The 16,207-nt window shown below is 38.7% G+C and overlaps 1 protein-coding gene across 18 annotated transcripts in view; it reads right to left on the reverse strand.

Annotated features, from left to right (window-relative positions):
- The window catches only part of Pkp4 (plakophilin 4), a 215,106-nt gene that overhangs the window by 54,672 nt on the left and 144,227 nt on the right, over positions 1-16,207 (reverse strand). For 16 of the 18 annotated variants that reach the window (XM_035446069.1, XM_027420382.2, XM_027420390.2 and 13 more), the window contains one exon: positions 14,634-14,668. The exons of 1 other annotated variant lie outside the window; for it this stretch is intronic. In XM_035446069.1, coding sequence (XP_035301960.1) covers positions 14,634-14,668 — 35 coding nt within the window. Of the gene's footprint in view, positions 1-5,198; positions 5,293-14,633; positions 14,669-16,207 lie in introns of those variants that run through there. One more of the 18 variants, XM_027420386.1, reaches the window with a different exon arrangement.

The following is a 16,207-nucleotide window of genomic DNA, read 5'->3' on the forward strand; positions in this document are numbered from 1 at the left end:
GGAGAGCCAAGTAATTGGCTGAAGAGAGGGAAGAGGTTTTGTATCCCTACTCTAAGCAAATACGACAGGTAGAGTTGTGACAACTTGATAGAAAGATCTATTTAAAATGATCTGTAAATCAATCAGGCTTTATACCATGCATAAGCTCCTCAGTCATTTTTCTCTTTCTGTGAAGTCCATCAGTAAGTATTCATTAAGACAAAAGGTGCTGAAATGCCTTCTCTGATTCATTACAACAGAGTTAAATGGCTTTCAAAAATAGTTTTGCTATTATTCACCGTGTTCCTTTGAACATTTATTCATTTACAAAGCATATACAGACACACAGAAATGCATGTACTCACGGTCACAATGCACCAGATAATCAGAACACCAGTTTCCTAATTAATTGGCAATTTTCCTGATTAGAGAATGGTGGGGGTTGTATGTATCAATTATGTATTACTTATGCAATCTTACTTGACAACATAGCTTACATGGAAGAAGGTACCAAGCTAATTCAGAAAAACCAGAGGTATAAAGAGCAGCGTGAACCATCTCATGACTAGTACTGTAACCTAGAATGGCATATTTGGTCAGGACAAGAAATCCAAACATTTCAAAGATGAAGAGCATTTGAGAGCTACTTTTAACTGCATCCTGAACAACATATTACTCAAAAGACATCACTAACATGTTTTCATGGGCATTTTCAAACATCAGTTAGCATCTTCCAAGAAAGCGTGTATCTAAAAATAGAGCCTGAACATTCTTTAAGGTACAATGAGATCTCCTTCTTCATCTAAGAATGGAAGATTACTGGAATCATGGTCCTTCCCACCTGTCAAATTTCATCTGAATGCTTAATTTTTTTTTAAAAAAGGTGATTAATTAAAAAAGTTTCATCTATGAAAAATACTAGCAGGCAAAGGATAACAATGAAAAGCTGACATGTTATTTATCTTAGGAAGTTCCTAGTCAAAGATGGAATACTACATAGATTGTTTTTATCTTTTTGGCAATATATACCTCCAAACATATAACACACAGAACATTTGCTTAGACAAAGTGTTCACTAAAGAATGGAGTCATTAAAATGGCTCTGCTTTGTTAAGCCACATGTCACGCTGTCAGACTGTATGAGGCGAGGGAGGTCTGCACTGTGTAAATCACCATGGAAACAGGAACCTATTGCTCAGTGGAGATTTCTGGCATATACAGCAATGTAACTAGTCTTTCATAGTCCAGTATGCTGGAACCTCAGGCTGGGTTCTCCTTGCTGTTCTCCCTGTCTTCCAAGTTATTATGAGGTTTAGGGGATGGAAATTTCTAAGGGTTCCTTCCAACTTAGGCCTGCAAACTGAGGAACAGCAACGACCTTCCTGACAGATTCTGAAGCTCTCACTCCTGAATCAATCTCAGATTCAGGAGGAGTCTATTTTCTCCAAGCAGATGTCTCAGAGGCCTCCAATGCTCAGATGCAAAGCTCCAGAACAAGTTCTGAAAGAGGACCTAGACTTGGTACTAAAATGATTCCTCCTATTTAGTACTTTGTGGTTTGTAAGATGTATCCCAACAGCAGACAACCAGAAACAGAGAGGGAAGGAGATCACATGGAAATACATTTGGGATGAAAGTTCTACACAGGGTGATAGAAACATGGAATGCAGAAATGTTTCCTGGTACATGGAAAGGAGGCAGGCTGATACATAGAAGTTTGCTGACTCAACTCAACTAAAAGTTACTGTGTACATATATTACACTTTCAAGGCTCGAATTTTAATGGAAGTGCAGACTTAAGAGAAATGGTTGAAGTCCATGTTTCTTGAAATTATTTCTAGTCTGGTTTTCTTCACTATGGCTAAGTACTAATGAATATTTATATCATTTTTAAATATTCATGATATCCCTGAAATTTTGCTCATTTAGAAAATGCTATATGAAAAGCTCTGGGAAATAGAAAACCATTGATGAAGTATCTTCTAATTCACCTCAAATTGCTCAAACTTAAGTTCACTCTAAAAGCTTGCCTGTCTGTGTCTCATTTCGTGGCTGAAGCAACCTTTTTGTTTGCTCACCGATACAACGATGCTTTGACTTCTAAAATAATAAACTCAAAAAGTACTCTAGTTCTATGCGACACCAGAGACACCTCTTGATAGATACTTTAAACTCCTGAATTTTATCCTAGAACATGAAACCATTAAAACAATTTCAGGGGGAAAAATGAGTAGGGATTCCATACATAGCCATGGCAAAATGAGTGTTTATTAGCTATTTTTAGTCTGTGCAGAAATTAAAACACAGGTGTTTAACCTGACAGAACACATGCTTTGTAACTATAAAAGGAAAGCCAGCAAAAAAAAAAAAAAAAAAATATAAAGTGTGGAATGAATGGACCAGACACAAAGTTTAACAGCTGAGTACTACTCTGCAATGGCCATGGGCCTTGGCTTCATTTTGGGAAAGTTGAAGGAAAAAATTAAGGAGCTGGGTATGGCAGTGCATAACTATAACCTTAGCCCTTAGGAAGCTGAGGCAGGAGTAACACAAGTTTGAGGCCAGGTGGCTACAGAACCAGATCATCTCCACACAAAGGTTAAGGGATTCATGGTGATGTAAAACGTTATTAACCCATGGGAAATACAGCTAAGTATTTGAAGTCACTCTCAAATAATTTTTCACAGACATATTTTATTTCTTTTGGAAAAATGCCACCAAATATAGAAATGAGACTATGGGGAGGCTGGTGAGATGGTTCAGTCATTGTGAGGGCTGGCTGCTCTTGCTGAGGACCCTGGTTTGGTTTCTGGCACCCATGTCAGGAGGCTCACAGTCACCTGCAAGTCCAGCTCCAGGGGATCTGACACCCCTTTCTGTTTTCTGTGGGCACCTGCATTCACATGCATACACATGTATTCAAAGAAAATGTCTTAAAATAAAGAAATGGGAGTGAGTATCTAAAATCAGAAAATGCAAAGATGCTACAAATTTCTTTAGAGAAAAGCAAAGCCAGGTAGGCATGGTGGTGTACCAGCGTAGACTACCTGAACCCTATATCTACAAATAGAACAAAGTAAACCCTGTCTCCACAGCAAGCTGTAAAGGATGACACTCCTTAGCAAAGAACACAGTCTTCTGAAATAAACTTTTCTACTCTTCTCCAGGATATCTGCATGGATAAACTCATCAAGGCTATGTCAAGTGTCGACTAGTGTACAGCAAGGAAATGGGGGATTCCAGGTGGTAAGTCCAAGTAACAACCACAAATAGGACCTTGGGCTCTACATTGAGGAAGGAGGGGAATGGTAAGTTCTCACACTTGGTTATTTTTATTACATTTTAGAAAATTAATGGAAGATTCTTCACATATCACAAAAGTAGGAGAAAATTTAAATATCTATATCAAATGGTAAATCTTTACACCCTGTGCTATCTCTATTTAAGCTTTGGGGATGCACTCATTTAACACATAGAAGTGTCTCAGAAACAACCAGACATGTGTCTGTTGAAGCAAAACTCCCCTATTCTTATTTGATGATGGCTCAAGCACAAACAATAATAACTCACAGTAGAAAGTCTGATTTTTTTTTCATTATACAGCTCCAGGATCCCCAGATACAAGAACTTGTGGACACTGAAGATGTTTATGTGTTTCTTTTTAGTGTGTGAGTGTGACTGTCAGTGTATGTGTATGTGTGTGTGTATGTGTGTGTGTGTGTGTGTGTGTGTGTGTGTGTGTGTGTGTGTGAGAGAGAGAGAGAGAGAGAGAGAGAGAGAGAGAGAGAGAGACTCATATAGCCATCCAAATCTGGACCTTTATATAAAATGAAGGGCAGTTGCATCTACCCACAACCTCCTATACACTTTATATCCAGATTACTTATCACAACCAATAAGATGTAAATGTTAATCAAATCATTGTACTGATTATTTAGAGAATGATAAGGTGAGGTCCACACAGACACAATCATCATAGCCTAAACATTACACATCTGAGCAACATGATTTCAAATATTTTCTGTCTGCAATGGGAGGACAGTGCAAGTGATTTTGCTTAATAAAAGTTCATTGGTTGCGCACGCCTTTAATCCCAGCACTCAGGAGGCAGAGGCAGGCGGATTTCTGTGAGTTCGAGACCAGCCTGGTCTACAAGACCTAGTTCCAGGACAGCCTCCAAAGCCACAGAGAAACCCTGTATCGAAAAACCAAAAACTCAACCATACAAAAATATATGAATTAAATAAAACTCACTTGTCGGAAAACCCATGTCATTTGTTCCATAGAAAGTTTCTTTCTGTGATTTATGGGTGAGAAAACCCTGAACAGCCAGGGCAGTGGTGGTGCATGCCTTTAATCCCAGCACTCAGGAGGCAGAGGCAGGAGGATCTCTATAAGTTCCAAGACAGCCTGGTCTACAAAGCAAGTTTCAGGACATCGAAGGCTACACAGAGAAGCCCTATCTCAAAAAACCAAACCAAACCAAACCAAAATCATACAAACAAACAAACAAACCCAAAACAAAACAAATTAAAACCCTCTACAACACAGCCAACCTTTTCTGTCTTTTATCCAGGTCACTCTGATGTGTCATTTTAACCAATATTTCAAGTGATTTATGTAAAGAATTTATATTTAAATTGATTAAAGTTCACACTTCTAATACTGTCCATTTATATTTTCCTTTCTTTGTTACAGAATCTTAATACCTCTTTTAGCAAATCATTAATCTCTAAATGCTTCCATGTCCTTTTATAAAACCAGGACACTGTACAACTGTTGTTACTTTAATGTCATATAATGACTTCACACTCAAATTTTTCTGGTGTTTTGAAAGTGTTAGTCAGCTCGACAGAAGACTCTGTCTTCTTAGTACAAGTGGTACTTAAGCCCCTTTAACATAGAAAGGGATGACCACTGCTAATTTTCATGTCTTGTTTCACTGAGGGAATCACAGCAATAAATTTGCTTCATAGCCTTAAGATTATGGGCACTTTGTTCTAAACACAAATTCTGAAGTTAATTCTGTGTGGTGAAGCCTGAGCACAGAGCTTAGATGCCCTACGGGTGATCTGATGTATAGAGAAGTTTGGGAACATCTCAGGTGAGGGCTGGAAGCCTAATTACTTCAATGAGGTTAAAGAAGGTTGCTTTCTGTTTGTTTGGGTAGTGGTTATCATATTAATTTTAAAAAGAAAAATATGTATGATTTTTTTCACCTGTATATGAATCCAGAAGGAAGTAGACCTGGCAGGATACATTACAGTAATTCAGTTATTCCAAGGTCATGATATTTTTCAGTGTCTGGAAGAACTAATCAAATAACGACTGTCAGTATGTATTGCAATTTCTATGGAACACTATGGTTTACCAATATTTAATAACGAGTTCTTTAAATGATTTTATTGTTTAGTGTGTCTATAAATTTAATGATATAAGTAAATTTAAAACCAATGACTTTTAAAAATCTTATTTAAAAACTTAATAACTTACTGAAAATTTAAATATGCATCAAGATTTCCATTCCGGTACTCTGGTAATACTGAGCACGTGGAGAAGGGAACTCTAGTTGGCATCCACAGTGGAAGAGACCATTAAGCATTTTCAATACGCAAAATACAATGTCAAAGTGTAGACAGGTGCTCTGCCCTAGCAGTCCCAGTTCTAAAAATCTATCTGACAGAGACACCTGGATATGCTAAGGAGATCGTCACCCATTTGTCTGAGTGAAAAACGGAAAAAGGATACCACTCAACTCTTAAAAAGACAAAAGCATATCTTTATATCCTTACATAGAAGCACAAGATTTTTACCAGGTTGAGAAGGAGGAGGAGGAAGAGAAAGTCAGAAGGCAACAAATAGCATGTGGTAATTTTTGTGACGCAAACTAAATTCACACCTGTGCTTATGTACAGACACAGTGCAGAAAAGAGTATCTGGCATAAAACACACCAGCTATTAGTCCTCCCTGTGTCGGTTGACAGAGGAGGTGTGGCTATGGTATGGGAAGGTGAAGAAATGAAGCGGAGTTTCTCTTTACTACGTTGTTCCTACACTTTTAAGTTCTAATAAACAAAAAGCATATTTTACTTTTGAACAGTCCCTTCTGTGTCTGTGCCTAAGTCAGGCCCACATAAATAAAGGTGGCTTCAAACTTGGACCCAAGTTTTGTTTTCACAGGAATCTCTTATCTTCCTGGCATTTAGAAGAGAAATAGGAAGTGAATGAATGTTAAATGTTGTCATTTGTACAGTTGATAGCCACAATAAATCATACCACCCAAGATCTTCAATAATACAGTAGTCATTTTACACATGAGTGCTGATTTAATAGTCTATTTGTTTCTATGTACAATGTAACACTGCTTCCTACTGTAGCCCCTTCATGAATTTGCCACATTTCTACTGAGGCATACCCTGCTCCCATTTAAGCTCCTGGCTTATCTCATGATGAACTAAAGCTTTTTTGTGTTGCAAATTACTTGTTCCAGATGGAGAAAAGACAGAAAGAAAAATCGTCTTAAGTCTAGTCCCTCATTTATCTTCAGCATTTGTGTCTGGGGGCTTACACCCACTCTTATGGCAGAACTTGTATCTATACATTTTAAAAAAAATTCTCTCTATAAATATAATGTAGATCCTACCTTTGTAGTCTTAAACTTGGCAGAATACATTAACTTCTAATACCACACAAGGCTGAAATTGGTGGACAACATTTATACACTGCATATACAGTAAATGTATAATATATAGTACTGTGAAAAAGTAAATAATTGCTTTAAAATTTCTATTTTATTACAATCCTTTCCTGTCCCTTCCACATTCATTATCAAATATCAAAAGTCCTTACTACATAGAACTAATGTTTTCTCCCCACTCATCTGAATCTACTGGGCACATGTAATGCCCCATGGGTCAACTACAAGTTTCCCTAATTTCTTATCTTGTGTCTTTTGTTGACTTATTTTTTTGTAATACCCTAATCTTTTGGTCTCTTGAATTTCTTACTTCTGAGTACCAATGCCCCCTCATTTACTTAATATTCATTAATTTTTTTGAATACTTTTTTCTAGGAACCATGATAGTATTAAAAACAATGGGCCTGGCCAGGCATGGTGATTCAGGCCTATAATCCTGGCTGAAGACTGAAGCAGGAAGATCCCAAGTTAAAGGCCTCTCTAGGTTACAGAGTAAGTCTGAGGTCAACCTTAGTACAAGGGGGCTGGGAATGTAACTAATGGTAGCTGGTAGAGGGCTTGTTTTGCAAGCACAAGGCCCTAGTTTCAATGCCCAATATCAAAGAAAAAAGGAAATCCCTTTGCCCCTAAACAAGAACAGTAAAACAATGGTTTTTATTGACTGTGTGGTGGGTGGAATGAACCAGGGCCTTTCAGCTTTGCAAGGTGTGTGCTTCTGGTCTAATCCAGTTTTCTGAGACTGACTCCTCATCCCCCGACTTCTCACAGAAACCACTCAAACTGGCAACTTCCCAGATTATAGTGATTTTTTTTCCTGGAACAGAAAAACTGTGAAATTGTGACTTGTAGCAACTTACATTTTACAAGCTCTGGCCAGAGCATGTAAGCAACAACCAGTGAACAGTGACAAGAGAACTAATCTTGTCATCTTGGCTTCCTAAGTTTCTTTCTGACCGCCAGACACTGTTCCAGTTGAAAAAAAAAAAAAAAAAAGAATTGATGTGTTTTACCCCTATAAAAAAAGCTACACCCAAATGTTTCTTTTCATAAAAGATACTCTACATGGTGCATTTATACTATGAAAGAATCTGTGCCTATTGAAAAGTTTAAATTTCAATAGACAGTAGTAATGCCACTGCTGATGTAATTAATCAGATCAGGCTGAATCTGTAAGTCCAAGTTTAATCTGAGCAGAGCAAAGCAACTCCTTGGTGACCCTTAGGAAGGCAGGGGAGGAATCACAAGGCAACCAAGGCTACCCGGTCTTATACAGCCTGTAGGTGTTGTCTTGAGCAGCCCCAGGGAGGGGCTCTTTTGGTGGGCTTTCTGGGGGGGGGGAGTTTGGAATGGGAGGAGTGAGATCACAGTGGGGAATGGGGCCCACAGCTGAAGATCCCCAACGCCTATGCTGCCATTCTTGCTCCCTTTGGCCCTTTATTATTTAGTACATGTTTTCTGGTATTCTGATATTATTTTCTATTTCATTATATACTGTCTTAAAAGTTACCTCAAGCTTTGAAGGGTCATAACCAATTGTACAAATATATGACATGTTAAGAGATATGCAAGGATAAATGATGAAAAATGATACACTTATCAAACAGAAACAGAAGGCAGCATGGGATGACACTCACTCTGAATTGTTTGAGCAGAACGCAGGTTACCAGAAATGTGAGACTAAGAAAAGCGTAGACACACAAAACAGTAAAATCTCCTCTCCACAAAAGAAAAAAAAAAGTGTACTGATGTTTTATAAAGTGATGTAGAAAATGCTGAGTAATGAAGAGGCCACAAAGAGCAGAGGAAGCTCAGTGCTCCAGAGTATGATCATCACTTTGTAGGCAAGTGATACAGACCCACAGGCTGCAGGAGTTAGTTGGTAAGTGCCATCTCTTCCTCATCCTTTGGGAAGTGTCTCTTTACAAAAAGTCTACCATTCTTAGTGCAGGGTAAATACCGTACATCGTCTACCAACCACCAAGCAAAACCAGACTTTCCTAGGCTGAATTACAAAGAAATGGAAGTCTTTGTGCTTAGTGCATCCCAAGTTCTTCCTTAGATCTAGCTGCTGTTAAGTTGGCTATTTAAAAACAAAGTCCAACAGCTGGGCTCAGTTTTGGCATTTCAACAGAAGGTAGCATCCTTAAGAGCTGTGCAGTGCTAACAATTCACCTTCTTCCTGTAGGGCTTTTAAGGAAATGAACTTTTCACATCAAATCTGCAAAATCTTATAGAGGGAGAAAAAGGCAGAGAAACTGTCTGTGAGAAAATGCAAAACATAAAGATGAGAACAGTATCAGACCTTCAGCAGCATTCCTTCCGTGTAGTCCTTTCTTACATAGGCAGCCAAGGAAAAGAATAAAGGTGTCTTTTGTTGAGACCAAGCCAAAGACACAGCATACTGAAGACCTTTGAAATATTTTCCACATTTAAGGCCATCCCTGCTCACTCCGGGAAAGATTTTCACAGGACATTCTGTCTGTGCTTCTACACACACAAATTAATACAACAAGGTTTACTACAGCAAAAAGAACATCAAAACTGTCATTTTATTCCAATTATTAATCTACACACGAACTTGTAAAGGGCATCTATTATGTGCTAGAAAAAGGAGGACAAAAGGAATTGGACTGTACTTTTATTCATAAAATCAATTTTCAGTTTTCCTGCTCTTGTAGCTGTAACTAACTGTCATGGCCACAGTACAGATGCCGTAAGCACAGCTAAAAGTAGGCTAATATTAGAAAAATATGATTAATTCAATGAGGCTAGGGAAAAGCACATACACTGTCATTTATGGCTGCTAGATCTGAAAGTGAAAGCCACCCTGAAAAGCACCCTGAATATAAGGCAGGGTGGAGTAGAAGTTTGGGCTATGGTGTTCTGAGAAAAATAAGGGGCCAGGTAACTTGGGGTGTGAAGAGGGATCTAGCTGTGGCGAGGGCAGCAGAACTGCTGAAGTTCTATCACGCTGCTGCTGCTGCTGCTGCTGCACTCAGGGGATATGTGGGCAGCATTTAATTGTTATGTATTTAATATAATGCTTACACATGTAAATATCTTATGTATTCTTCCATTTTACATATAAGGAGATGACTGCACAGCTTACTGGGGCGATGAAAAGCTAAAAAGGAAAACACGTACACACATACACACACATCCCTATGAAAAATGTCATGCACATTAATGGATATTTGCTACTTGTCCATGACACAAATCCTGAAGATGGTGACCTAAGTGTGGAGATGAGAGAAGAAGGGTCCAAGACGTCCTAGATACTCCATCTCTCATCGTGTGTCTTCATCTGTCTGTACTGTGCATTACCCCCACACAGGAATACCCAACACCTGCCTGGTGTTGGTAGCTAACACTCTCTAGCTGTCTGCCCTCTCTAGCTCAGGAAGCTATGCAGCAGCAGCTGGGTAGGAGAGAATGTCAGAGGAGACAGGTGCCACCCCATCTCAACTTCAGACATCATTTCTGCCACAGTGCATCTTCCTGATTCCAATGAATACTGAACAACTCCCACCCAACCCCTGTGCCAACTGTGTGAACTCCAAGACTCTAACAAAGCCGAGTACCCTGTTACCCCCAGCCCTTGGAATGGTGGCAGACATTCAGCAGCACCAGTCTCTAGGGTACTCTACTATCCAGCTGAATCTCTCGGCTCTTCCAACCTTGCTTTCATAACTGCAGGTTCTATCAAATTTCCTATATTGAACTAGCTAGCACAGATTCTGCTTTCCCAGCCAAAGTCTGAGGCAGACAGTGATACAGCTCTTGTAGCTGGACCATAAAGAACTCTTACCCATCAAACAGTAATCCTCCAACAGGAAAGAACAGTACTCATTCTTAGGGAAATTTATATTTTCCAGATACAAAAGTCATTAGGGAGAAAATGGAAGAGACTAATATCATAGACTTGGAGGGAGGGAAATTGAATACAATCTTCTGGGAAAGCAACTTGGTTACATACATCAAAGACCTTAACAGCATAAATATACCTTACATACTTTTCTTCCTAAAAACCTAGTAGATACATTTTATATACACTTATATATCATCACAGTTATTTATAGTAAAAGTCAGAACAAATTGTAATGTCCAATAATAGAGACATATGCAGATAAGGAACATATTTATAGTTCCCTTTTCTGGCAACTCCCTGTCAGTTATGGTAGTCACGGTCTCTGTTGTGAGTCTCCATTAAATCCTAAGATCTAAGAGGGCAAGGCTTCCTCTTTAAATGTTATCATTTGTATGCTACACCAGTTCAAGGCTCTCAAGAAATCCTTATTATGCAATACTAAAGATGAGTTCACAGAAGAATTTGAGACTCAATAATAGATACTAAGCATCTGGGGAGGCAGAGGCCAGACTGGTCTATATAGAGTTCCAGGCCAACTAGGGATGTACTGAGACCCAGCCTTAAACAAACAAACAAACACACAGCTTAGGTACAACATACAGAAAAACTGAGATGAGATTAATTATGAGTAATTATTTTATATTTTCCTATATTTTAAAACATCTTCTGATGGGTATGTGTATAGCACATTTAGAATCAGGAAGGATTTTTTTTATATAATGAAATAGATAGGAAAGCAGCTAGTAAGATTAAAGTACAAGCTTTGCCATTCGCCACTGCTTGAAAAACAGAAACCAGAAACTTACCCAGGAAAAAATGATGCTGGCCATCACCGAAGTGCAAATAAAAAATTAGGAGATGTTACATCATATCTGCTAAGGTAGCTATAGTAAAAAAAAAGTACCAAGTGTGGGAGGGGATGTGGAAAGCCCTATACTTTATTAGTAGGAATGTTATAGAGGTCCAACCACACTGGCAAAAACTCTGTTAATTGCTTTAAAGGTTCAACGCTGGTACCAACTGACTGGGTGATTCTGTTCTTAGTTACACGCCTAGGTAAAAACACATCTAGAGCCTTTCATAAATAATCATAGCAATAGTCAAAAGGAGAAACAAATGCCTATCAACTTATGAATGGATAAAGAAAATGTTCTCCAATAGCCCAGTGGAAGTTTATTTATCAGTAAAAAGGAACTGAGTACCGACACAAATAATGAACCTTGAAAAGATGATGTTATGCTAAAGAAGTCAATTGTGGTGGGCCATGTTACATAAACCCCCTAACTGAAATATTTGGAATAGGCAAATTTATAAAGAAAGAGAATGGGTCCTGCTCAAGATTAATAGTTTGGGGTAGAAAACAAAGCTGATGGATAAAACATATGTGGCATCTTTACAGGTAATGATAATGCTATGAAATTAATTATGGAGATGGGTGCCTAATTCTGAATATATAAAACATATTGACATGTGCAGTTTAAATGTGTAAATTGTAGTGCACGTGAATAATAGCTCAAGAAAGTTATTATATCAAGAAGATAGAAAGAGCTGCAAGAGGAACAATATGATCAGAGTCACATTATACATGTTAAATCTGCAGTAAAGAAAATCTCATAAACACTGGGCATGATGAATTCCAGCATGAAGGGGCTGAGCCAGGCCAGTCTGGGCTATGACTCAATGAGTTCCAGGACAGCCTGGGATGTACAGAAACTCTCAGTCTAAAAAAAAAAAAAAAAAAGAAGGAGGGGGGAAGCATGGCAGCAGCAGTTGTGTGTGGCTGGCAAGTACAAAATTTACAACACTGGTAATGTCCTGTTAGGCTATCAGGAGTGTCTAACCTTTTGTCATTGCAACATGACACTGTCATCTACCAAGTTCATGATCAAGAGTAGGCAACTGAGAGAGAGAAGCAAACAAACTCATAATTTCATAAAGTTTTAAGTAAATTTCCAATTTTCATGGCCATTCTGGAGTGCATGGTCTCATAGACTGCCTTCAGTGTAAGGGTTGCAAGAGCACTGAGGAAAGTAGGCAGGAATCAAAATAAGCTCTTCAGAGTTTTAAAAATTACAAGTATGTATTTTGTTTCTCAATTAACACATTTACCCTTTTACACAGAGGGTTATCTTCAATATTTGCTAAGGATCGGGCATTTTCTAGGTCCTGGCACAGAGAGGAAAAGGAAACTTTCCAAGGGCTCCAAATTAATTGTGAAGTTAATGTACATGCCCTTAAACCTTCCTGACATTTATTATTCATTCATGTATGCGTGTCTTCATTCACTCAGGTGAGCAGAGCAGACATGCTTCCTGACCTTTGTGATGACCTGACATACTGTGACAAAGTAGGGAAATAACACTAGTCCCAGCTGATGCCCTGGGGCTCCCCAGGTTTCAGATCATCTCTGATTATCTCCCAGGAACACCTGGCAGGGCTGTTCTCATGGTTCCAGTCTTGCTGTCACTCAGAAGGTCCCATTCACAGCATGATGAAATCTGGGTGTGTGGGGGCTATCTGCTCAACAGGAGTGTTTTCACACTAGACTGGGGCTTATATTCACATTTATACCTAGTTGCTGATTTTTCTCCTTTGCATCTATTACCATCAACTCCAGCATGCCCAACACCATAGTCCAAAGTGTCCCAAAGACTGGCTCTCCATCCTGACTTCCCCAGTTTTTCAACAAAGCCGTCCTCCTACTCAGCATAAGACCTCAAGGTTATCAGCGTCTTTTGTTCACACCAATTCAGTCTCCAAACCCTTAGCAATAGCCCAGTCCAGATCTACACCAAATTAGGCAGTAAGTTTCCAGCTGGTCTGTCTTTGCTACATTTTCTTCCCTCCAATCCATTACTATGCAGTTTCTAACACGGATGCTTAAAAGATTTGACTCTTCTTAAAGGATATTCAGGGTCTCCTCATAACTACTGGAAGATTTAACCTCCCTGCTGTTGGGCCCTCTAACAGCTACACATCTTCTCCCTTTCCAAACTAGTTTCAAATATTCCCACACAATGCTGTACTGTGTATTATGACTGGTGCAGACGTCTCCTCTACAGTCTGGTGGAGGTGAAGACCAAGTGGGCTTCGGGCTCACCTTCTTCAAATAGCACTGCCCCCTTTTTTCAAAGGTGGCCACATATACTTTCATGAAGGATCTTTCCTTTTACTAACAGGCTATATGTAGGTCTTGCAGGTAGGGAGCTTTTCCATTATCTTTGACATATCAACAGTTTGAACAAACAAACACTATAGAATCTACATGGATGGCATCGGAATTCTGTGGCAAACTCTAGATAAACTTAGATACCGGGCATCTGGTGCTCTGAGTTTTCTTTGAGGCCAACTCTTGCTCACCTTATAAAATCCCATATGGCTTGTAGTGGGAGGGCAGGTGTGCTGTGCTACTACTGTTGCTAAGCAGGGTTCACAGCATCCAGCATATGGCATAGGTGCTTGATTACCACATACTGAGTGAAGACTGAATATGACCCTTGTGATAGGGGCAGGTACTCTAAGCAATGAAACTCATCTTTTATGTGGCAAGTTTAGGGGAAAATATACACAAACTACATTAAAGCCTACTAGGCTACATTAGCAGATATTTTATATGTGAGTATATAAAATGAACATTTCATGCAACTCTAAGCACGAACAATAAAAATCTGATGGAGATGAGTAATTATCCTTTTTACAGTGACCTTCCTGGTGCCCCTCTGTTTCCTTATAATGAAAAGCTTCAGACACACAGTTGATAGTAGGGGAACTGGTGTACAATGCTGTAACTTTCAATTACATGAAAGGGTGAAGGATATTAGAACCACTAATCAGAGTGAAGTTCAGTCTCAATATTGCCAAAAGCTCTGCTTGGCTTATTCCACCAAGAGATAAGAAGTTAAAGAATAATAGGTAGGACTTAGGGAGTTAGCGCAGTGGTAGAGCATTAGCCTAGCATGAACAAGGCCCTGGGTCCAGTCCTAACTCAGGGTTTATGGGGTGGGTGCTAGCTAAATGCTTTTTTGGTATGTATCTAAAACACAAAACACTTTTTCATATGATAATAATAATTAATTAATAAAAACATACCTGTTGATCTCCAAGGAAATGACTTTTCAGTTGAGCTAGAGAAAAAGAAAAAAAAAAAAAAACATTGTTTTGTCATAAAATTTAACTGTGCAAGCACACCAACCCTCTATTTGTTACATCTAATTATATAAAAGTATAAAAATATCAAATAAAATTCAAAATTACCCTTCTAAATTATTTTTTAAACTGTATTTAACGTTCTACAGCAATTTGGAACAAATCGTATTTGTACTTAGAAATTAAGCAAATCATAATGAGATACAGAAAGATTGAGCATATTAACAGAGCTGGTATTTGTGACACTACAAAATCACATGTGTAGCACATACATTTAAAAAGACCAAAAGGCCACTAACATGCTCAAAGGAAGCCACGAGAGACTCCAGCAGACATGCGAGATAACAGCGGCATGCTTTGAATGAAAAGCTGCCTTATAAAAAGCTAAAACACATTCTTAGACCAGCACATTATAAATGAAGATTTACAGACCAGGACTATATTTGAGTTAGATAGTTTTCTTGACTTATAACAGCTGTTCTCAACCTGTGGGTCACAACCACTTTGGGGACTTACCAAGGGATTGCCTAAGGCCATCAGAAAACACAGATGTTTATATTATGAATCTTAACAGTAGCAACATTACAGCTATGAAGTAGCAATAATAATAATTTTATGGTTGGGGATTACCAATATATGAGGAACTGTGTTAAAGCCTCCTTGTCCTTCTCTGTCATGCACCAATTAACACAGGGCATTATGGCATTAGAGGACAGTAAGTGGAACATAGACTAGATAATTAAACATTTGTCAAATGTAAATTAAAGCCCTTAAGAGATTATTTCCATCTTGATTATATTATTTACTTTATCTTATACACAATAATTTTGTCAAAGGGCCATCAGTAATTTTATCTTTCAGATAAAACATGCTGGCAACTAGAAATACTAAGATCAAACCTAAGATGTTCTGACTCCAAAGTCAGTGCTCCTAAACAGTGACACAGACAGAACACACAGGCATATGAACACATGCATGTGTGCATAGGTGGGTGCGCGCGCGCGCACATACACACACACCACACGCCCATGCATGCATGTATGCTTGCAAGTACAAGCACACACACACAGAGAAAGAAGTCTAGAAAAGATAAAAAGTGAAGTTATTCCTTTGGGGTAAGACCACAGATTTTTTTCTTTCTCTTTTCAAAAATTTGTGCTTTTACCTTTTTTTTTTTTTTGAAAGTAGAAAAGCAACCCCAAATACTCTGGGGGAGTATTTAATCATTTATGAAAAAGAACTGTAACTCTAGGCTTAAATATACAAACACTTTAAAGAAGCAAAGATGTGGAGCTCGTGAAAGGTCCAGAGCTGTCTGCTGCAGTGCTGCCTTACTGTCGATGGGACTTTTGCTGGGTGAAAGTGTGTGTGATTTGCCCTTTCTCCACCACAGGCACAGCAGTTCACATTGCAGGACGTGGACTCCGTTTTAAGCAGGGTAACTGCTCCCATGAATGGAGGCAATCAGGAGTCCAAGCTCCAGGAGTTGCTCCAGCTAATGTGCTCTTATTCCACTT

This window comes from Cricetulus griseus, chromosome 6 (genome assembly GCF_003668045.3).
Source record: "Cricetulus griseus strain 17A/GY chromosome 6, alternate assembly CriGri-PICRH-1.0, whole genome shotgun sequence".
NCBI lineage: Eukaryota > Metazoa > Chordata > Mammalia > Rodentia > Cricetidae > Cricetulus > Cricetulus griseus.